Source organism: Bos grunniens, chromosome 4 (genome assembly GCF_055505025.1).
Source record: "Bos grunniens cultivar Pamir isolate PY7600 chromosome 4, Bosgru_T2T1.0, whole genome shotgun sequence".
Classification (NCBI taxonomy): domain Eukaryota; kingdom Metazoa; phylum Chordata; class Mammalia; order Artiodactyla; family Bovidae; genus Bos; species Bos grunniens.
In genome coordinates, this window is record NC_141168.1 from 21,105,382 (window position 1) to 21,129,907 (window position 24,526).

The following is a 24,526-nucleotide window of genomic DNA, read 5'->3' on the forward strand; positions in this document are numbered from 1 at the left end:
TGGCGTGCTGCAATTCATGGAGTCGCAGAGTCAGACATGGCTGAGTGACTGAACTGAATTTACAATGTTGTGTTACTTTCAAGTATATAGCAAACTGACTCAGTTATACACATATATATATAAATGTATATTATATATAGATTCTCTTTCATTATAGATTATTATAAAATAGATTATAGTTCCCTGTGCTATACTGAGGGTCCTTGTTGTTTACCTATTATATATATAACAGTGTATACATGTTAATCCCAAATTCCTAATTTATCTCTCCCCACCATAATTTTTTTAACTAAAAAATCGTTCATACATACCCATTCCATCACCCATGTTTCCTGCCCTGTGTGTGCCATATATTCCAATCTCTTTTGGAGCCTGATGGGTCTAGATTTATGAATCTAGATCAGTTGTTCTCAACCCTGGCTGATGTTAGAATCACCTGGAGGTCTAAACTCTCTCCATGCCTGGGTGCACCCGTGAACTCATCTGAGGCTGATGCTCAGCCCTTGCTAGTTCCTATGTTCAGGCAGGACAAAATCCAGTTAGGCAGTAAAACTCTTACGTATACTTTATGTTTTCATTAAATAAAATGGGTTCGTTCTCAAGAAGACACTTTAAGCTATCTTCATGGAATTCTGATTTCAAAAGTAGTCTTCTAGTATTGTTAAGAACAAGTATCTAAACTGGGTAAGGTATATATGACAAATGCAAGCAAGAGGCTAAGATCCTGTTCCACTCTCCCTCCGCACCAGTTCTATTATAATATGCAGGTGAGGAGACTAAGTCAGCCTTAACAGCTTCTGACCTTCGAGTAAGACAGGGTTATTGGAGGTTGACTTATCAGGCTATGTTCACCTTGAAGGGAGACAAGTCAGATGGACACTGCTGGAAGTTCTCACAGAGGCCAGAGTGAGATGCTGACCAGGAAGAAGGAAGGCTTGTGTGGGGGACACGCCCTGATAATGGACCTCAAGCATGTTCAGTCCATGTGATAGAAAGGAATCTGGAGGTAGAGGTCTGGAATCGCCTTTCATTTTTGAAGGCGCAAAGGAATCTGGCCACCCAGATTCTAGGCTGTGCATCTCTTGTCGGTGGAGGAACTTAACGTGTGTGAACTGTGCTTTGATCCTGGGGTCTGGGGAAGTTTCTCTGGGACTGAGGAAGACAGTGGCACCCACCAAACGTGTTCCCTGAGCTCTGTGCTGCCCCAGATCATTTTCCAGTACGTGACTCTCTGCTCCTGGGCTCGCAGGTCTGCTGGTCTTATCCTCCCCACCTCTCCTACCTGTCCAAAGTTTGGCACAGTTTGTGGATCTGACTTGGAGATTGATAGGAGTTCCCTCGGAGAAGGCAATGGCACCTCACTCCAGTACACTTGCCTGGAAAATCCCATGGACAGAGGAGCCTGGTAGGCTGCAGTCCATGGGGTCGCAAAGAGTCAGACACAACTGAATGACTTCACTTTCACATTTCCCTTTCATGCATTGGAGAAGGAAATGGCAACCCACTTCAGTGTCCTTGCCTGGAGAATCCCAGGGACTGGGGAGCCTGGTGGGCTGCCGTCTATGTGGTAGCACAGAGTTGGACACACCTGAAGCGACTTAGCAGCAGCAGCAGCAGCAGCAGCAGGAGTTCCCTATAACTGAGAACTGCAGGACTCATATGTTGCCCTGAAACCAAGGGAGGACTTGGGATGAAAAGGCCTCTGCTGGGGCCAGTGACAGGCCAGTGTTAAAGGGGCTAATGGGTAACTGTCTCCTTTCCCTTCCTCCAGGCTGCCTATTCTCCAGGGAGGGACCTTTGCTTTCTTGGGACCCTCCCTGGCCATGCTGTCTCTTCCCACCTGGAAGTGCCCCGCGTGGACACTCAATGCCAGCCAGGTGAACACCAGCTCACCTGAATTCACTGAGGAATGGCAGAAGAGGATCCGAGAGGTATTGGGTTGAGGGGTGGGGTGCGAGGAATGGGGTGGTCCTCAAAAGGGGCTTCGGAGTTGACTCATTTTCTCAGCTCACTGCTAGGCAAGACTCCAAACTTTAAGACACTGGTCCTTGTTTAATTCAGTTGTGTCATTCAGGGAAAGAAACTGGTGGATTGAAGCAGACTTTAAAGTTTGGCCATGCTCCAGGATAAGTTGAGCTGAGTGAGTGTTAGTTGCTCAGTTGTGTCTGATTCATTGCAACCCCCTGGACTGTAGCCCACCAGGCTCCTCTTTCCATGAATTCCCCAGGCAAGAATCCTGGAGTGGGTAGCCATGCCTTCCTCCAGGGAATCTTCCCAACCTAGGGATGGAATCCTGATCTCCTGCACTGCAGGCAGATTCTTTACACTCTGAGTCACCAGGAAGCCCATGCTCCAGGTTGGCTTATCTAAATGATAGATTAGGAAGCCAGGACACAGGATTGTCAGCAGAAAGCCCAGCCACACCCTCAGGGACAGTAGGCCTCATAGCTTCCAGACTCTAACATCCTCACCTGGCTTCAGAGGTGAGGTGTCAAGCATGGCTCATGGGTGGAATAATATATGAGAGGGAAGGTCGCCTGAGATTTCTAGAAAGTCCAATCATCTCCCTCCCAGACTGACCTTAAATATGTAAGCCTGGAGCGGCTCAAAGGCGCCCCTCCTCTGAAGCAGGGGCAGAGTTACACAAACACTATATGGTGTGGGGTTCTTCTTGTTGTTCCGTCGCACCGTCATGACTGACACTTTGTTACCCCATGGACTGCAGCATGCCAGGCCTCCCTATCCATCACCAACTCCCAGAGTTGACTCAAACTCATGTCCATTGAGTCAGTGATCCCATCCAACCATCTCATCCTCTGTCATCCCCTTCTCTTCCCGCCTTCAATCTTTCCCAACATCAAGGTCTTTTCAAATCAGTCAGTTCTTTGCATCAGGTGGCCATAGTATTGGAGTTTCAGCTTCAGCATCAGTCCTTCCCAAGAATATTCAGGGTTGATTTCCTTTAGGATGGACTGGTTGGATCTCCTTGCAGTCCAAGGGACTCTCAAGAGTCTTCTCCAACACCACAGTTCGAAGACATTAGTTCGTCAACTCTCAGCCTTCGTTATGGTCCAACTCTTACATTCATATATGACCACTGGAAAAACCATAGCTTTGACTAGATGGACCTATGTTGGCAAAGTCATGTCTGTGCTTTTTAATATGCTGTCTAGGTTGGTCATAGCTTTTCTTCCAAGGAGCAAGCAACTTTTAATTTCATGGCTGCAGTCACCATCTGCAGTTATTTGGGAACCCAAGAAAATAAAGTCTGTCACTGTTTCCATTGTCTCACTATCTATTTCCCATGAAGTGATGGGACCAGATGCCATGATCTTAGTTTTCTGAATGTTGAGTTTTAAGCCAGCTTTTTCACTCTCCTCTTTCACTTTCATCAAAAGGCTCTTTAGTTTCTCTTCACTTTCTACCGTAAGTGTGGTGTCATCTGCATATCTGAGGTTATTAATTTTCTCCTGGCACTCTTGATTCCATTTGTGCTTCATCCAACCTGGCTTTTCACAACATGTGCTCTTCATGTAAGTTAAATAAGCAGGGTGACAGTATACAGCCTTGACGTACTCCTTTCCCAATTTGGAACCAGTCCGTTGTTCTGTGTCCGGTTCTAACAGTTACTTCTTGACTTGCGTAAAGGTTTCTCAGGAGGCAGGTAAGGTGGTCTGGTATTCCCATCCCTTGAAGAATTTTCCACAAAAGTTCTAGTGTAGTCAATGAAGCAGAAGTAAGATGTTTTTCTGGAATTCCCTTGCTTTTTCTATGACCCATCTAATATTGGCAATATGATCTCTGGTTCCTATGCCTTTTCTAAATCCAGCTTGAACATCTGGAAGTTCACGGTTCATGCACTGCTGAAGCCTGACTTGAAGGATTTTGAGCATTATCTTGCTAGCATGTAAAATGAGTGTAATTGTAGGGTGGTTTGAACATTCTTTGGCATTGCCCTTCTTTGGGATTGAAATGAAAACTGACCTTTTCCAGTCCTTCTAGTACAAGGTAGTTTGCTCAGGCATTACTCTAGCCCTCACTTATTGTCTTAGTGTGCCTCCCCCAGGCTCACTAGGACTGGACCAAAGGCTTCCAAAATTCAGGGCTATGGACCTAGAGCAGAGTCTGTTAGTAGATATCCCTGGGAGTCTAGCTGACAAGCCTTAGTGAAGCCAGGGTCCATCCAGCATCCCACCCAGTCCGAGTTCAGCAGCCTCATGGCTGCAGTAAGGGTCACATCCTCAGAACGTGACAGACGAAGGAAGAGGGAATACAGAGGAGACACATTCCTAACAAGATTCCTATTCTTACCCAAGTGTGACCAATGAGAGGGAATAGAATTGACAAAACACTCCAATGGGGGGTGGGGCGGAGGGACAATGATGTAAGTCCTGATCTGACTCCAAAGGCCTGAGAACCAGGAGTGTTGATATCTGGGGGCAGGAGAAGACAGAAGTCTCAGCTCAAGCAGCAAGCGAAAATGTTCTTCCTCTGCCTTGTGGTTCTGCTGAGTCCCTCAAAGGATTGGATGGCACTCATTCACATTGGGTGGGCTTCCCTGTTGCCACTAATGGTAAAGAACCCGACTGCCAGTGCAGGAGACGTAAGAGACATGGGTCCAGTCCCTGGGTCAAGAAGATCCCCTGGAGAAGAGCGCACCAGTATTCTTGCCTGGAATATAACCAGTACAAACCAGCTCCAATATTCTTGCCTGGAGAATCCCGTGAACAGAGGAGCCTGGCAGACTGCTGTCCATTGAGTCACTAAAAGTCTGACATGACTGAAGTGATTTAGCAGAGAGAGATGCTCATTTTGGGTAGGGCTATCTGCTTCATTCAGTTCACCAATTCAAACACTAATCTCTTCTGGAAACACCGCAGAAATAATGTTTTATCAGCTGTCTGGGCATCCCTCAGTCCAGTTGACATATAAAATTCACCATCAAATTGTCTATATGTTCCACTTTAGTAAACACTAGGAGAAGGCAATGGCACCCCACTCCAGTACTCTTGCCTGGAAAATCCCATGGACGGAGGAGCCTGATGTGCAAAGTCCATGGGGTCGCTAAGAGTCGGACACGACTGAGCGACTTCACTTTCACTTTTCACCTTCGTGTGTTGGAGAAGGAAATGGCAACCCACTCCAGTGTTCTTGCCTGGAGAATCCCAGGGACGGGGGAGCCATGTGGGCTGCCGTCTTGGGGTCGCAGAGAGTCAGACACGACTGAAGCGACTTAGCAGCAGCAGCAGCAGCAAATACATTTCTGAAATGGATGTTCCAGTTTACCCTCCTGCCAGCATCATATGTGAGTCCCAGTTACTCCACAATCTCACCAACATTTTCTAGCTTTTTCATGTTAGCCACTCTACTGAGTGCATTATGGTAAACTTGTATCATTCTTTTATGATGCTATTGAATGATATAGAATTAACTGTAATTGTCCTCATCTTATAGGTCTATTTGAACACCTGGACTCATTTCTGTTCCTATGCTTGCCACATTAACAGATGTGTTTGTGTGTGTGTGTATGTATGTGTATGCTCAGTCATGTATGATTCTTTGTGACCCCATGGACTGTAGCCTGCCAGGCTCCTCTGTGCATGAAATGTTCCAGGCAAGAATACTGGAGTATGTTGCCATTTCCTAAACCAGCAGATCTTCCCAACCTAGAGATCAAACTCGAGTCTCTTGCATCTCCTTCATTGGCAGGCAGAGTCTTTACTACTGCACCACCTGGGAAGCCCTTTAACCAGTGACTAGACATTACTTTGCCAACAAAGGTCCATCTAGTTAAGGCTATGGTTTTTCCTGTGGTCATGTATGAATGTGAGAGTTGGACCGTGTAGAAAGCTGAGTGCCGAAGAATTGATGCTTTTGAACTGTGGTGTTGGAGAAGACTCTTGAGAGTCCGTTGGACTGCAAGGAGGTCCAACCAGTCCATTCTGAAGGAGATTAGCTCTGGGATTTCTTTGGAAGGAATGATGCTAAAGCTGAAACTCCAGTACTTTGGCCACCTCATGCGAGGTTGACTCATTGGAAGAGTTGACTCATTGAAAGAGTTGACTCATTGGAAAAGACTCTGCTGCTGGGAGGGATTGGGGGCAGGAGGAGAAGGGGACGACAGAGGATGAGATGGCTGGATGGCATCACTGAGTCAATGGACATGAGTCTGAGTGAACTCCGTGAGTTGGTGATGGACAGGGAGGCCTGACGTGCTGCGGTTCATTGGGTCGCACAGAGTCGGACACGACTGAGCGACTGAACTGAAATGAGAGTTCAATATAATATAGATTTTGTTATTTATCATTATTTCTGTGACTTCCATTTCATCAAGTATCATGTAAATCACCTGTGAGCTCATAGTTAGTCTATGACCTGTCTATGACCTTTTAATCTAAAAGTTCAGACAACAGACCACGTCCTACATATGCCAGCATCACTGTAGGTACTGGCTACTTTCACAGTGTTCATTCCCTGTTGTCCATTCAGTACAGCCCAGTATACTTTGGGTCTAGCTTTATTAGATGTGCTTCAGTTTCATAGAATCAACTATGATGCCAGCACCCCTCATCCCAGATTGAAGATGTATCTAGAAGTATGACTAAGTAATCATTTTCTTATTCCCATTTAAACACAATGGGCAAAAGTAGCATTATTTGATGCAAGATTTGGTGACTCCAATTCTTTCTGCCACCATCTTTTTCTTTTTTCCCACCATGAGCCCTTCTCAACCCATTTTCTTGCTCCTAAAGGGGGTTTTGAGTTTTTCTCCCCTAACTTTTAATTAGTGGGCAGGAAAAATAACATTGCTAAACCTTCCTTTGTGTGTCCTTTCCCAAGGTACTTTCACATGATTTAATAAATATACTGTCACTGGATTCTTTCCACTGGGTAGGATGCATGTCTTCTTCTGAAAAATACCAGACTTTCCAATCCAGCCCATAAATACCATCAGAATACCAGGAAGTCAAATTAAATTGATTCTAGTATCCCATCTTAAGGAACACAACCAAAGCTCTAGTCCTGGGAAAATAAGATTTATTTACCCTCTGCTCCATCTGCTCCACTGGTGACTCGCTTTTGTGCCCCATTTTCAGCTTGATCTTGAGCTTACACTGTGTTACCCTGCAAAGCCTACCCTTCCTGCCTTTGTCACCCACATTTTATTGCTTCAAGCACATATTCTAATTTTTCAGTAATTTTACTGCTTTGGGGTGAAGTGTCATGAAATATGGAGAAGGCAATGGCACCCCACTCCGGTACTCTTGCCTGGAAAATCCCATGGACGGAGGAGCCTGGTAGGCTGCAATCCATGGGGTCGACAAGAGTCGGACACAACTGAACAACTTCACTTTCACTTTTCCCTTTCATGCATTGGAGAAGGAAATGGCGACCCACTCCAGTGTTCTTGCCTGGAGAATCCTAGGGACAGGGGAGCCTGGTGGGCTGTCATCTATGGCGTCGCACAGAGTCGGAAACGACTGAAGTGACTTAGCAGCAGCAGCAGTCATGAAGTATGAAAAGATCAATGGATATTGTATTTCTTGCTCCATCCCTGTCATGTTCATGCTGTGAACAGTGATCCTTGACCTGTTTAATATATAAGTCGATCTTCATGGTGACTTCAGTCTGAGTTGCTAGTCTCTATATTGTAGCCTGGGCCAGGGCTTCAGTGATAGGATAAGCAAAGTTCAAATCAGAAACACTGTCCATACCAGGTTTTTCTTGTTGTTCAGTCAGTAAGTCATGTCTGACTCTGGGACCCCATGGGCTGCAGCAGGCCAGGCTTCCCTGTCCTTCACTGTCTCCTGGAGTTTGCTGAAACTCATGTCCATTGAGTTGGTGATGCCATCCAACCATCTCATCCTCTGTCACCCCCTTTTCCTCCTGTCCTCAATTTTTCCCCAGCATCAGGATCTTTTCCAATGAGTCAGCTCTTCACATCACGTGGCCGAAGTATTGGAGTTTCAGCTTCCAATGAATATTCAGGGTTGATTTCCTTTAGGATTGACTGGTTTGATCTCCTTGCTGTCCAAGGGACTCTCAAGAGTCTTCTCCAGCACCACAGTTCTCCAGAACCACCAGGTTTTTAAAGAGTGTTAAAAACCTTCCCTACTCTGTGGACTGTCCAGTTCGGGCAGCCTACCAGCTCTGTGATGGGCCATTTATCCTCATGTTCTCCCACCAGAGGAACCTGTGCCCATCACTGTCATCAATCAATCAATCATTGTCATCAATCTGGATCATCCTGTCAGATAGAGATGGAGATTGTGCAGTTTTTGAGCCCACGTGTGGGTGGCTTGTGACCCGAGGTGTCATCTCCTGGACCATAGTGACTACATTCAAAGTCATGCTTCCCTCCTCTTTTGTAAGACATGGGGACATCGATATGAACCACCAGTATTTGAGATTTGACTATTAAGTCCTGTCCCATAAAAGGTGAAATTTCAGTACAGCCTCTATGACCGACTTGCCAGACCAAAGTGCTAGTCCATTGGCCACAGCTTGAGAACCTAAAATTCTAAAGGGATGATTCTGGGTAATTTCATGTCCACTGCCACATCACACACATTGTTCATTGGCTGGACTTAGACTTGCCTTCCTTCTCCATCAAAGCCCTTCCACTGAAATGTTACACTCTTTCAGTCTCAGTCTTTCTCAGGTGGATGAGCAGCACCTTCAGCAAGACTGCAACTTGCTTTTTGAATTCGAAGACCCACATAGTGAGATCCAAATCTTGGTTGCTCAAGTTAGATTATCTTGTGAAGTAGTGCCCTCCCAGGGAAGGCAGGGACTGTCACTTATTCATGGATCCTATGAACTCCTCCTTGTGTAACCGTGTTTTCTTCTCCTGCATGTAACTATTTCCTTTTAATCAGCAAGTTCTGTTGATGAGACTTAGCATGCACGCACGCCCCTTCCTTATTTGAATGTCTTTCTGACATCATTCAAGATATCATTGAGATTTCTGATCTTGGAATTATCTGGTGCCGGTCAGTAGTGCTCTAATTCCAAACAGTGCCAAGTAGCAGACTAGTTAGGAATGGCCTTTCAGAAGGAGAGTGGCTGAGCAGCTCCTTTGGGCCACCTCTGCACCAAATGCCCCACTCAGAGCTGTAGCATCTGGCATCTGCCAGGGTCAGCCCTCTTTCGGCGTGGACTCAACCACCAACACTTCTGTTATCTCAGGAGTGCTGTGCTGGTTGGGATGCTGGTCTGAGACCAGTCTGAGCCATAACTTGTGAATTTCAGCCAGAACTTTCTGCTGTTCTTCCCTTTCAAAAACAGCCTTTCTGCACATGCCTGTGCTCTGATGTGCAGTCCAAGAGCACACCAGACGCGATGTACTTCAGTGATCTATCAAGTCCTTGTGCTTCCTTTCTTTTCTCAAGGTGGACTCAGAGTTAACAGGGGTTTTTAGTATTTAATAAACTTTTCCGTGTAGCTCTAGACCAAGACATACCTAAGGATTTCACTTGTCAAGCTGGTGGGCCCTGGATTTTTGCCAGGTCAATTGGCTAACCTTCAAATGCCATCTGTTGAACCACTTTTTTCAAAGCAGGGTGTATTTCTTCTTCAGTGCAACCTATTTGTATTATATCATCAATAGCATGAATCACAAAACACATGTGGTTTGAGGTTTGGTTTTATTTCTGCTCTCCCCCAGGGAGGCAATACTTGGCTTTGGTAAGTGCAAATTAAAACTAAGCAAACTACAGATGGTGACTGCAGCCATGAAATTAAAAGACGCTTAGTCCTTGGAAGGAAAGTTATGACCAACCTAGATAGCATATTCAAAAGCAGAGACATTACTTTGCCAACAAAGTTCTGTCTAGTCAAGGCTATGGTTTTTCCAGTGGTCATGTATGGATGTGAGAGTTGGACTGTGAAGAAGGCTGAGCCCCGAAGAATTGATGCTTTTGAACTGTGGAGTTGGAGAAGACTCTTGAGAATCCCTTGGACTGCAAGGAGATCCACCAATCTATTCTGAAGGAGATCAGCCCTGGGATTTCATTTGGAGGGAATGATGCTTAAGCTGAAACTCCAGTACTTTGGCCACCTCATTCGAAGAGTTGCCTCATTAGAAAAGACTCTGATGCTGGGAGGGATTGAGGGCAGGAGGAGAAGGGGACGACAGAGGATGAGATGGCTGGATGGCATCACTGACTCGATGGACGTGAGTCTGAGTGAACTCCAGGAGTTGGTGATGGACAGGGAGGCCTGGCATGCTGCGATTCATGGGGTCGCAAAGAGTCGGACATGACTTAGCGACTGAACTGAACTGAACTGAACTGAAAGAATAAGAAGTGGAAATTTTAATTAACTATCAAGTTAAGAAAAAAAGGGGGGGGGATTTTATTCGAGCCAAACTGAGGACTATAACCCAGGGAGCAGATTGTCAGGAAGCTCTGGGAACTGTTTCACCTGTTAGAAGTCAAAGGCATAGTCATATACATTTTTGAGAAAAAGGATCATATGTTAAAATGACATACTGATATTTCATGTAGAGTTCACCAGGGATACATTGTCCAGGTAAGCACATAGAAGGGAGCAGCAGGTCACCATGACTCCCAACAGAGCTGAGAAAGAACACTATTCTTTCAAGAAGTTACCTTGCTACAACCTAGAGGGGTGGGATGAGCAGGAAGATGGGAGAGAGGTTCAAGAGGGAGGGAACATATGTATACCTATGGCTGATTCATGTTGATGTTTGGCAGAAACCAACAATTCTGTAAAGCACTAATCCTTCAATTAAAAGATAAATAAAAAATTAAAGAAGTTACATTGTTAACATCAGGAGAAAGAAAAAAAACAACAACAACACTGCTTTACAGTTTATCTGACCCTTCCATCTTTGAAGAGCTCCGGTTAATGTGTAATGTGGGTGGACACTGCATTTTAGGGAGGGAGGAGGCCCAAATAAACAGAAGGAGTTTAATATTTAGTTTTTTTTCTTGTCTTCCTTTGTTGTTGTTGTTGTTCAGTCGCTCAGTTGTGTCTGACTCTTTGCGACCCCATGGACTGCAGCACGCAGGCTTCCCTGTCCTTCACCATCACCCAGAGTTTGCTCAAACTCATGTCCATTGAGCTGGTGATGCCATCCAACCATCTCATCCTCTGTCGTCCCCTTCTCCTCCTGCCTCCAATCTTTCCCAGCATCAGGGTCTTTTCCAGTGCGTCAGCTCTTCACATCAGGTGACCAAAGGATTGGAGCTTCAGCTTCAGCATCAGCCTTTCCAATGAATATTCAGGATTTATTTCTTTTATATATCTTGGTTTGATCTCTTTGCAGTCCAAGGGACTCTCAAGAGTCTTTTCCAGCACCACAGTTCAAAAGTATCAATTCTTTGGTGCTGAGCCTTCTTTATGGTCCAGCTCTCACATCCATACATGACGACTGGAAAAACCACAGCTTTGACTATACAGACCTTTGTTGGCAAAGTAATGTCTCTGCTTTTTTAATATACTGTCTAAGTTTATTATAGCTTTTCTTCCAAGGAGCAATCATCTTTTATATTTAATTTTTTTTCTTGTCTGCCTTAAAATATGAATTTTGTTTCATCTGTTTCTTTACCCTGATCTTCTGGATGCCAGGGGCACGATTTCCCTTTCACTTAGACTTACTGAGAACTGCCGGGGTCCAGCCCTGGTGGAGTCAGGGGTTTCAAAGGCGAGAGGGCATCAGCGATCAGGAAACAACAGCTTATTTAAATGTTAATTAAAGATATAAAGAGTGGTTAAATAAGGATACTCAGTGAGGAAATTCAGTGGAGAACAGAGGCTGAATAATTCAGCCAGAAGGTGAGAGAAAGAACGACGTGGGGAGACCAAGCTTCAGTGAACAAGGCCTGCACTTTGTTTTCCAAAATAGTTTTTATACCTTAAGTTATGCATAGAGGATAATGGGGGAAGGGGTAGAGTCATGCAGTAAGCCAGGCTTTCTTCCTGCAAACTTATCATATGCACAAGTTTAGGTGATTTGCATCATCTTTTGGCCTGGAGGCCTGTTAACATTTTAAGACCCTTTCTTCAGAAAACTTATTTTTCTTTAAAGGTGATTAGTCAGGCGCCACCCTCCAAAAGCATTAGATAAAGTTGCATTCCTATAGGGCAAAGGTGTGGTGGAGTATAACAAGAAAAAGAATTAACTCAAGGGTCCAAGGTTACAAACATTAAAGCTACTACTTACACCAATTATATTAATCAATACACTGGTAGGGACACAGCAGGTAAGGGATATGGAAACTTAGCAGCAAACATTGGCCCAATAAGTGAAAAACCCTTCACCAATACAATTTCTAATCAATCTTTTAACTGCTCAAAGGAATCTGTATTTAGACAGTTTAGAACATCTCACGCCTCTCAGGGTTGTGAACTAAAACACTCTTGTCACGCCCAGGACAGCCCCCCATAAAGTCAGAGGTGTGGGTGAGAGCACAAAGCAGTAAAGTAGGCAGACTCTGGTTTTGGGGGTAGATGCTCGAGAATTTCCAGGGGGACTCCTGAGGCTCGATCCCGCCTTTGCGTATGCCGAGCCTCCTTCCTCATGACCTTTGCCACGGGCGGACCTCCTGCTTCCGGCAGAGAACTATAATTCCTTTTTTTAAAACTTACTTTTGGCTGGGCTGGGCCTTCGTCGCTGCACATGGGCAAGCGGGGGCTACTCTCTAGTTGTGGTGCGTGGGCTTCTCATTTCAGTGGCTTCTCTTGTTGCGGAGCATGGGCTCCAGGGTACCTGGGCTTCAGTGGGTGAGGCACATGGGATCAGTAGGTGCGGCTCCTGGGCTCTAGAGCACAGGTTCAATAGTTGTGGCCCATGGGCTTAGTTGCTCTATGGCATGTGGGATCTTCCTGGATCAGGGATGGAACCCGTGTGTCCTGCACTGGCAAGTGGATTCTTTGTCACTGAGGGACCAGGGAAGACCCAAGCACTATAATTTCTTATACAAGAATCTCTTGCCTTCGTTCTATCTGAGAAGAAAGGTCCAACAAGTTAATTTGTCTCCTCTCCTGCCCGAGCTCTTCTGTTGCTCCAATCCTTCCTGTGTTCTAATGACGTGGCTGCTCTAACACTGTAATAGTCAGAAGCAGTTACCTTGTTCTGAGGACACAGTGCTAGTAGTGAGAGGATGTTTAGGGATGTGGGTCATGCTGAGCTTGCACCGAGCACAGGATCCCAAGCGACAGACATAACCGTGTTTCTTTAGTGCGTTCACTATTCTTGTGTTTCTGAGTCCTCTAACAAGCTGTGGCTCTTGGACCAAATCTAGCCTGTAATCTGTTTTGTGCTGTGCTCAGTCGTGTCTGACCCTTTGTGACCCCGTGGACTTTAGCCAACCAGGCTCCTCTGTCCATGGGGATTCTCCCGGCAAGAACACTGGAGTGGGTTGTTATGCCCTCCTCCAGGGGATCTTCCCAACCCAGGGATCGAACCCAGTTCTCCTGCATTGCAGGTGGATTATTTACTGTCTGAGACACCAGGAAGCCCAAGAATACTGGAGTGGGTAGCCTATTCCTTGTCCAGGGGCTCTTCCTGACCCAGGAATCAAACTGGGGTCGCCTGCATTGCAAGTGGTTTCCTTACCAGCTGAGTTACCAGGGAAGTTACCCAATCTGTTTTCTACTCCTTACCAATTAAGAATAGTTTTTACATCTTATTTATTTATTTATTATTGGCTACACCATGCTGCCTGGTGTGTGGGACTGAACCTTTGTCCCCTGACATGGAAGGGTGGAGTTGTAACCTCTGGACCGCCAGGGAAGTCCTGGGTTTTATGTTTTTAAGTTGTTTAAAATTAAAAAAAGAATATGTGACAGAAACTATATGTGGCTCACAAAACCTGAAATGTTTACTATCTGACCAGTTACAGAAAAAATTTGCCAACCCCTGCTCTAAAGCACAGGGCCCCGCTCTAAAGTTCCTCTTGCGCGGATCCAGAACAGAAGCCTCCACTCTTTCTTTCCCACATCATTTCCAAGTGTCTGAGAGTGAGCACAAACCCGGAGTTGTAGCTGTGGTATTTTAGCTCCATCTGCTGGTCCAGGGCTTTTCACCAGTGCTGTAAACATGGGAAAGTTTTTGCAAGTTTCAACTTCCTTTCACTGATTAATGGATTGGTTTAATTCACTGAGCCAGCCTATTGGAATTCAAGGTAGATTTTTCCATGTTTCACTGGGTTTTATTTGTTGACACACATCTCAAGTCTTGAAACCACCAATGGTTAGCAGTCCAACTCTACATCACAATAGTAGCCACAAATGAAAGTCAGGCATATACAGGACCAATAGTCATGTCATTTCTTTCTGGGAGATAAGAAGTAATAGAGAGGACAGGTAAATAGTCATTATGTTGTAAGAAAATGGTGGTAGGAAAGAGATGGCGAGCTCAGGTTTCAACACATTAGACCAATTTCAACTTCACCTTCTGGTATTATGGTAGTTTAAAAACGTTTATATAGTTGTGTATGCTTATTTATAAGTGAAATGAATGACAGCAATGATAAAATGGTCAGGTGGGAGAAATTAGGATTGTTTTGTTACTATAAGTTATTCATGCGACTCAGAAAGTGGTATAGTGTTATTTGAAAGTGGACTTGAGTTCACTGTAAATGTTTATTGCAAACTCTAGTGAAACCACTAAAGGGAAAACAATGGATAATAGTTATGCTAAGAAAGGAGAGAAAATGGAGTCATATAAAAATATCAGTTAGCAATCCCACTGCTGGGCATACACACTGAGGAAACCAGAGGGAAAGAGACACATGTACCCCAATGTTCATTGCAGCACTGTTTATATTAGCCAGGACATGGAAGCAACCTAGATGCCCATCAGCAGATGAATGGATAAGAAAGCTGTGATACATATACATAATGGAGTATTACTCAGCCATTAAAAAGAATACACTTGAATCAGTTCTAATGAGATGGATGAAACTGGAACCTATTATACAGAGTGAAGTAAACCAGAAAGAAAAACACCAATACAGTATACTAACGCATATATATGGAATTTAGAAAGATGGTAACAATAACCCTGTGTACGAGACAGCAAAAGAGACATTGATGTATAGATCAGTCTTATGGACTCTGTGGGAGAGGGAGAGGGTGGGGAGATTTGGGAGAATGGCATTGAAACATGTACAATATCATGTATGAAACGAGTCACCAGTCCAGGTTCGATGCACCATACTGGATGCTTGGGGCTGGTGCACTGGGATGACCCAGAGGGATGGTATGGGGAGGGAGGAGGGAGGAGGGTTCAGGATGGGGAACACAGGTATACCTGTGGCAGATTCATTTCGATATTTGGCAAAACTAATACAATATTGTAAAGTTTAAAAATAATATAAAATTTAAAAAAAAGAAAGAAAAAAAATAAATAAAAATATCAGTTAAAACCACCAAAGGCAGAAAAAGAGTAGAAGACAAAAAAAGAAATGAAGACCAAGGGCAACAAATAGAAAATAGTAATGGATATGGTGAATATTAATCCAACTAGATCAATAATTACTTTGAACATCATTGCTCTAAAGGCACTGATTAAAAGACCAGAGATTGTCAGAGTGGATAAAAAAAATAAGACCCCACCGTATGTTGTCCAAATGAAACCTACTTTGATTATTAAACAATTTTATTGGAGTAGAGTTGATTTACAGTGTTGTGTTAGTTTCAGATGCACAGCAAAGTGAATCAGTTATATATACATCCACTCCTTATGTACAGACCATTACAGAGTACTGAGTCGTGTTCCCCATGCTATACAGCAGGCCTTTATTAGTTATCTGTTTTATATATAGTAGTGTGTATATGTCATCCTCAGTCTTCTAATTTCCCCCGCCCCTATCAGGGGATTATCTCCTGATAACCATAAGTTTGTCTGCTACATCTATGACTCTATTTCTGTTTTGTAAATAAGTTCATTTGTACCCTTTTAAAAAAGATCTATATATAAGTGATATCACATTATATTTGTCTTTCTCTAGAAACCTACTTTAAATATAAAAATACATGTAGATTAAAAGTAAATAGATGGAGAGGAATATATTAACACTAATCAAAAGAAAGCAGGAATCATACTTCTTTCTTTCTTTTCTGGGAAATCAGACTTCAAAGCAAGGGATAAAAAAGACAGTATAACACCCAAATAAGTAAAGTGAAAAAAGAGAAATAAACTCAGTGAGTCCCATAGCTCAGGGGTTGGCAAACTACAGCCTATGAGCCAAATCTGGCCGGTTGCCTGTCTTCTGTTTGTTTTTTTTGAATGAGCCGCAAGCTAAAAATGATTTTATATTTTAAATGGTTGAAAAAAATCAAAAGAAGAATATTTCATGACAAGTCCAAATTGTACAAAATACAAATTTCAGGGCCTGCCCATGGAGTTTAATTAGAACATGGGCAAGCTCATTTGTTCCCATCGTGTCTGGAAAAGTTTTGACTGAGCCTGGACAGCCCACAGAACCTCAACAATTCACTCTCTGTCGCCTTTGCCAGCCTCTGAGTCTGAAAGTAGGAAAACAGAGAAAAGTAAAGCAGCAAGACGGTCAATACACTACTGGGTAACACCAGTATTACAAATCATCAGCATTATCACCATGATAACCTTGAAGTCTACTTTCTGAAAAACTTCACATAATGTGAAAATGTCCAACAGACAGTTGGCAATAGAGGACTGGAGAGAGGAATGAGGTCAGAGCTCGCCTTCCATTGGTTCCCTTAGGGTCCAGCTCTGTCCCCTGCCCTGCCTCTGAAGGTACCACGGATCCCAGTGGCCTGGGCTGGGCCGAGGCCCCGCCCCGCCGCAGGCCCCGCCCCTCTGCAGGCCCCGCCCCGCCACGGGCCCGCTCTCAGTTGATGAGCCCCACTCTTCCTCTTCAGCTTCAGGGAGCCGTCTTGGTTGCCTCCTGTGTCCAGATGCTGGTGGGCTTCTCAGGCCTCATTGGCTTCCTCATGCGCTTCATCGGCCCCTTGACCATTGCTCCCACAATCTCCCTGATGGCCCTGCCTCTCTTCGATTCCGCGGGTGACAACGCCGGGATCCACTGGGGGATTGCTGCCACGTAAGTACCCTCCTGGGTGGGAGGGCCATTTGAGTTCCCTCTAGAGGAAAGTTTACCCAGTTAGAAGAGTGAGTCCTGGATATTGGCAAGCTCAGGTGGTTTACAAGTACTTTCATGAACATTTTTTGTTGTTCAGTGGCCAAGTTGTGTCGGACTCTTCCTGACCACATGGACTGCAACCTGCCAGGCTTCCCTGTATATCTCACCATCTCCTGGAGTTTGCCCAAGGTCATGTCCATTGAATAGATGATGCCATCCAACCATGTCATCCTCTGTTACCCTCTTCTCCTTCTGCCTTCAGTCTTTCCCGTGTCAGGGTCTTTTCCAATGAGTCAGCTGTTCGCATCAGGTGGCCAAAGTACTGGAGCTTCAGCTTCAGCATCAGTCCTTCCAAAGAGTATTCAGGGTAGATTTCCTTTAAGATTGACTGGTTTGATCTTGCTTTCCAAGGGACTCTCAAGAGTCTTCTTCAACACCACAGTTCGAAAGCATCAATTCTTCAGCACTCTGCCTTTTTTATTGTCCAGCTCTCACATCCATACATGACTACTGGAAAGACCATAGCTTGGACTAGATGGACCTTTGTCAGCAAAATGATGTCTTTGCGTTTTAACACACTGTCTAGTTTTGTCATAGCTCTCCTGCCAAGAAGCAATTGTCTTCTAATTTCATGGTTTGCAGTCACCATCTGAAGTGATTTTAGAGCCCAAGAAGAGGAAATCTGTCACTGCTTCCACATTTCCCCCTTCTATTTGCCATGAAGTGATGGGACCAGATGACATGATCTTAATTTTTTTAATATTGAGTTTTAAGCTGACTTTCATTCTCCTCTTTCACCCTCATAAAGAGGCTTTCTAGTTCATGTACATTATAATACCTCAAAAAGCAGTGAAATGGCAATTTAGAATGTATTATTACTATTTATTTGTTATTAGTCCTCACAGACAATGAGTTCATCACAGGCAGTGTCTAAACATACTTAGTGCAGGGTTCACAGATGGCTGATGCTACATGTCCCTTGCCTCCTAGGTTTTCACTGAGCAAATATTTGTACACCTCCAGCTCCTGGGAAGGGTACAGAGACATAGCCCAGCTCTCAAGCATTTGGTAGTTTAGCGGAGGGTTAAGACTTGAGTCCAAGTACCTGTGATACCAGGAGACACTGATGAGGGTCCCAGAATGTCAAGCTTATTCAGGGAATGGGGTGGTGACAGCCAGCTTGTGGGGGATGGAGAGGGCAGGGGAAGAGTGTCAGGAAGGCTTAGGAGTGGGGTGGGGAAGAGGCCCTCAACATTTAAACAGAGCTTTGGAGGAATTTGGCAACAACAGATGGATGTGTTCATTCACATGGGCTTTGACCCTGGCCTCAGTGGCTCCAGTCTGGATCTATGCAGCTGTCATGCTCATTTCTCAGGTCCCAAGGAATAGTAGTCCTCTGCCCACTCTTCCTCGTCAGCCACCGGCAGCCTCTGAAAGGGCCCGCCCACCTGTTCCCAGCTGGCAGGATGCAGAGCAGGGCCTAGATGAGGACCTTCCTAGCGCAGCCCCTACTCCCCAGACCCAGAGGCACATGGTGGCCCAGCTTCCTGGATCCTCGCTCTGGATGAGCCCCAGCTCACCAGGTTGGGTGTGGTTTGTTTCTGTTTCAGGACCATCTTCCTCATCGTGCTGTTTTCTCAGTACCTGAAGAACATCTCAGTGCCCGTGCCCGTTTATGGACGAGAGAAGAAGTCTCACACATCTAAGTTCTACCTGTTTCAGATCTTCCCTGTAAGAAGCACTCCCCACCCACTGCCATCCTTAACTGACTCACTTGGAGAGTGAGGGGCAGCCTCTTGCTCACCCAGTTGGGCCTCAAGTCAAATGCTCTCTACCTGCAGTGGCCTTTCCTCCTCGGCCTCCCCTAACTGCTCCTCCCCACCCTGCCCATGGGTGGTGGGAGCATTGGCTTAATGCCCTACAGCTCCTCCCTCAATGCTTCTCTCCTGCGGGAGCAGAGAGCTTGCCCCAGGTTGCCACAGTGGTCACCAGTGTGGGACAGCTTCCTCATGTTTCCCGGGATGTCCTCAGAGCATGGCCCTGGGGGAGGTAGCCAGAATCACCACTATGGGTGCAAAACGAAGGGCCAAGATGCTTAGGTTCTTTCTCATTGGTTCCTGGATGATTCAGACGGTGCCTCCTTTTTCAGAGCCTTCTCTGTTGAATTTGTTCCAATCTGTCAAGCAGGCACAGTTGGCAACCCCATAAAGGTGTTTTCAGGTTTGGTTCACCTATGACCTACATTCTGCATTATAAAAATGATACTTCCATGTAATGATCTCATTGATCCTTCCACAACCCTGTAGGCCAGTGGTTCAGAAGTTCAGTGTGCATAAGATTCACTTGGGAACATTGCTAAAAGTACAGATGTCTGGAGTTCTACCACCAGAGATTATAAATCAATACATCTGAGGACCCCACTTTAAGAAATCCTGCTTCAGGCTCTGCAGAGCAATGGCTGAAATTCCATTGTACAGATGAGCAAACTCAGGCTCAAGGAGTTTGAAGCAAGTCATGTGACCAGCAAACAGTAGAAAGGGAGTCAGCTTGCAGTCCTTCTGACCCAGGCCTTGTCTACTATGCTGGACATTTCTGCCTTTACCTGGCATAAGGTCTCCCTTTGGTTTACTGTCTGTGTTCCTTTACTGTGTTACTTATCCCCTGACACACAGATTTCTGTTGTCACTGGGAGGGTTCCTAATCCAACACTTCCTCATTTTGAAGAGCTTTTCTGAATTCTCTCTTTTGCCCAACCTTGCTGGGAGGTGTGGACAGGGGCAGGGAGTGGGACCAGGTGTGAAGGGCACCTCCCTTCCGCAGGTACTGCTGGGGCTCTGCATCTCGTGGCTGCTCTGCTTTGTGCTCACAGTCACCGACGCCCTCCCTTCAGCACCCACAGCCTACGGGTACCTGGCCCGCACTGACACCAAAGGCAGCGTCCTGAGCCAGGCTCCGTGGTTTCGCTTCCCTTACCCAGGTAATGAGCAGACTGGGCCCTTGTTGCCTGGGACACACGCTTCCTAGGTCTGTCCATGGGGCTCAGGGCACCAGAGTGGGTGGTGAATAGAGCCAGGGGGTGGGGGGAGAATCTTCTCCAAGGGATCTGACAACAGCCTGTGGTGGGGAAAAGCACAGAGGAACCCCGACCTCTAGCCAGCATCTGGGGCTCCTCCTGGACTCGGTGGGTCCCTCACAAGGGAGGCTCGGGACTGAATGAGAACATTTCTGGGTTGGAGGTCAAGGCCATCCCTTAGGCCTCTTCTGGTCTCCTTTCCCTGCAGTTCTTGGCTCAGGTTGTGTGAATAAGCACGTTTCAGTGGTGATGGGCAGGGGTGGTCTCGGGGGCTAGGGAGCTACGGCCTCCCTGAGTAAGTACCTTGACTTCAGAATGCTTCAGGGCCTTCCTGGGAAGAGGCCGGGTTGCTGGTTCTTTGTGCGCACTGTGACCTCAAGGTCAGGGCATGGGACCCACCCCCAGGGAGGCACGGGTAAGGCAGGGTTTCAAGACAAAGTCTCAGGACAGTTGTGGGGCTGGAAGACATGTTGCCCAGCTTTTAAAGCCTTCCGGAGAATCCTCTCGGAAAGAAATTATTTGGGGTCCAGTAACCTGTTGTCTTCTGGGTTAATATTCCCTCTGCATTGCATTTTCAGGACAGTGGGGCCTCCCCACCGTCAGCCCGGCTGGGGTCTTTGGGATCATCGCAGCGGTAATCTCCTCAATGGTGGAGTCAATAGGCGATTATCATGCCTGTGCCCGCCTGGTTGGGGCACCACCCCCTCCAAAGCATGCCATCAACCGAGGCATTGGCATCGAGGGCCTGGGCTGCCTGCTGGCAGGGGCCTGGGGGACAGGGAATGGCACCACCTCCTACAGCGAGAATGTGGGCGCACTGGGCATCACCAGGGTAAGGCTGAAGACAGTGGTCCACGGGTATGTGTGTGTGGCAGGGGTGGGTGGTGGGTATGCAGGCTAAGTACCTGGATCTGTCATCCATGTCTTAGTCTCTTATTGTCGCTGCAACAAATTACCACAAACATAATGGCTTTCAATAACCCAAATGTATTATCTTACCAATCTGGAGGTCAGAACTCCAACACAGGTCTCACAGGACTACAGTAAAGTTATTAGCGGGGCTACGTTCCTGCCTGGAGGCTCCAGGGAGAATCCATCGCCTTGCTTTTTCCATCATCTAGAGGCTCCCCACATCCTTGGCTATGGCCTCTTTCCCCCATCTTAAAGCCAGCAACATTGCATCTCTCTGACCTTTCTTCCCTTGTCACGTCTCCCTTTGACTACACCTGGGAAAGACTATCTGCTTATGTGGGTATGTGTAATTAGATTGGGCCACCTGGGTAATTCAGGATACTCTCTCCATCTCAAAATCCTTAAGTCCCGACGTCGGCGAGTAAGGGGGGGTGCGTGTGAGGTCATCGCGCGGGCGGGCGGGCGGGGTAATAAAAAAAAAAAAAATCCTTAAGTCCCCTTTGCCGTGTGAGTTTGGGATCAGGATGTGGACATCTCTGAGGAGCCATTATTCTGCTACTGTTCTGACCTTCTTGGCTGTGGTCACCTGTGCCTGCGTGTCCCAAGGGTGCCTCTCACTCAGCATGGCCTCTGATGTTCAGCCCATGCCCCCATCTTACCTCTCCTCATTGTAAACCTTGTCCTGTAGATTCACCCAGGGCATCCTTATCGTCTCTGACCTGCACCCCTCACAGTGGATTCTGTCTTCTCTGTGTGCCTGTGGCCCTCCTGTCCTCTTTTCTCCAAGCAGGACCACAGCTTGATCAATCATCTCTCACCTGAACATGGCAGCATCCCTAACTATCTCTTCCCAGGATCTTGCCCATCTGTCATCTAGCTGCCACCTGGCTGCCCAAGGATCTTTCTAGAACCCAATTAAATTAGTTCCTACTTAAAATCTCTTCTGGGCTCCCATTTTCCACAGGAAAGCCCCATAAGTTCAGCACGAACTCTTCAAGATGGTGCTTTCTAAGAAGGCTTAGAAAAGAATATTATTACGATGTTGCTTTCCTGTCTGCTTCAGTGCAGAGGTGTGGTATTTCCCAGAACAAGTGAAGTCAGCTTTGGAGAATCCAGAGCCCGCTACTCATTTCCCCTCGCTGCATTTTCTGATCGTGCCCTCAGACCTATCCACCTCTGTATCTGCATGGCCTCGGGCCCACAGTGAGAGCTAAAACGCGTGAGCAACAGCACAGCCAGCACCCAGCCCTGGAGCAATTGACACCATGGAAGCCTGGGTATTTTCCCAAAGTTTCCAAACCCTTAGTGCAAGTGAAAGGAATGTTTTTCCATGTGAGGACCACTGACCCACACAGAAATATAACAGGAATGGGCTACATGAGTAAAAGGCAGCAACTATTTTTCCTGCTAAAGGAAGCAAATATCATGCAGAACAGAAAATTATACTCAATAAATGGGACAAAAATTTTTTGATGTATAATTTCTAAATTAAGGCTGTTTAGAGTAGAAGGAAGGAGGGGGGAAGAAAGGTACATGAGCAGGCTGCAAATCGAGTTGTTCAGTTGCTCAGTTGTATCCTACCCATTGCGACCCCGTGGACTACAGTTCAGTTCAGTCCAGTTGCTCAGTTGTGTCCGAATCTTTGTGACCCCATGGACTGCAGCACGCCAGGCCTCCCTGTCCATCACCAACTCCAAGAGTTTACTCAAACTCATGTCCATCGAGTCTGTGATGTCATCCAATCATCTCATGCTCTGTCATCGCCTTCTCCTCCTGCCTTCAATCTTTCCCAACATTGGGGTCTTTTCCAATGAGTCGGTTCTTCCCATCAGGTGGCCAAAATATTGGAGTTTCAGCTTCAGTATCAGTCCTTCCAGTGAAGATTCAGGACTGATTTCTTTTAAGATTGACTGGTTGGATCTCCTTGCAGTCCAAGGGACTCTCAAGAGTCTTCTCCAACACCACAGTTCAAAAGCATCAATTCTTCAGCGCTCAGCTTTCTTTAGTCCAAATCTCACATCTGTACGTGACTACTGGAAAAACCATAGCTTTGACTAGACAGACCTTTGTTGGTGAAGTTCTGTCTCTGCTTTTTAATATGCTGTCTAGGTTGGTCATATATTTTCTTCCAAGGAGCAAGCATCTTTTAATTTCATGGCTGCAGCCACCATCTGCAGTGATTTTGGAGCCCAAGAAAATAAAATCTGTCACTGTTTCCATTGATTTCCCATCTATTTGCCATGAAGTGATGGGACCGGAGGCCATGATCTTAGTTTTCTGAATGTTGAGTTTCAAGCCAACTTTTTCACTCTCCTCTTTCACTTTCATCAAGAGGCTTTTTAGTTCTTCCCCTTCGCCATAAGGGTGGTGTCATCTACATATGAGGTTATTGATACTTCTCCTGGCAATCTTGATTCCAGCTTGTGCTTTATCCAGCCCAGCATTTCTCATGATGTACTCTGCATATAAGTTAAATAAGCAGGATGACAGTTGCTCAGTCGTGCCCCACTCTTTGTGACCCCATGGACTGCAGCATGCCAGGCCTCCCTGTCCTTCACCATCTCCCAGAGTTTGCTCAAACTCATGTCCATTGAGTCAGTGATGCCATCCTACCATCTCATCCTCTGTCGTCCCCTTCTCCTCCTGTCTTCAGTCTTTCCCAGCATCAGGGTCTTTTCTAATGAGTCAGCTCTTCGCATCAGGTGGCCAAAGTATGGGAGCTTCAGCTTCAGCATCAGCCCTTCTAATGAATATTCAGGGTTAATTTCCTTTAGGATGGACTGGTTTGATCTCCTTGCAATCCAAGGGACTCTCAAGAGTCTTCTCCAACACCATGGTTCAAAGCATCAGTTCTTTGGTGTTCAGCCTTCTTTATGATCCAACTCTCATATCCATATGTGACTACTGGAAAAACCATAGCTTTGACTAGACAGACTTTTGTGGACAAAATAATGTCTCTGCTTTTTAATATGCTATCTAGGTTGGCCATAGATTTTCTTCCAAGGTGCAAGCATGTTTTAATTTCATGGCTGCAGTCACCATCTGCAGTGATTTTGGAGTTCAAGAAAATAAAGTCTGCCCTTGTTTCCATTGTTTCCCCATCTATTTGCCATGAAGTGATGGGACCAGATGCCATGATCTTTGTTTTTTGAATGATAAGTTTTAAGCCAGCTTTTCCACTCTCCTCTTTCGCTTTCATCAAGAGGCTCTTTAATTCCTCTTTGCTCTCTGCAATAAGGTGGTGTCATCTGTGTATCTGAGGTTATTGATATTTCTCCCGGCAATCTTGATTCCAGCTTTTGCTTCATCCAGTTCAGCATTTCGCATCATGTGCTCTGCATATAAGTTAAATAAGCAGGGTGACAATATACAGCCTTGATGTACTCCTTTCCCAATTTGGAACTAGTCCATTTTTCCATGTCCAGTTCTAACTGCTGCTTCTTGA

General features: G+C 45.8%; 1 protein-coding gene across 5 annotated transcripts in view; it reads left to right on the forward strand.

Moving 5' to 3' along the window:
* Positions 1-24,526, forward strand: part of LOC147373749 (solute carrier family 23 member 2-like) — a 68,075-nt gene that overhangs the window by 32,372 nt on the left and 11,177 nt on the right. For all 5 annotated transcript variants that reach the window (XM_086395480.1, XM_086395479.1, XM_086395482.1 and 2 more), the window contains 5 exons: positions 1,772-1,931; positions 16,876-17,057; positions 18,707-18,827; positions 19,917-20,073; positions 20,748-21,001. In XM_086395480.1, the coding sequence (XP_086251606.1) occupies positions 1,772-1,931; positions 16,876-17,057; positions 18,707-18,827; positions 19,917-20,073; positions 20,748-21,001 (874 nt within the window). The remainder of the gene's footprint in view (positions 1-1,771; positions 1,932-16,875; positions 17,058-18,706; positions 18,828-19,916; positions 20,074-20,747; positions 21,002-24,526) is intronic.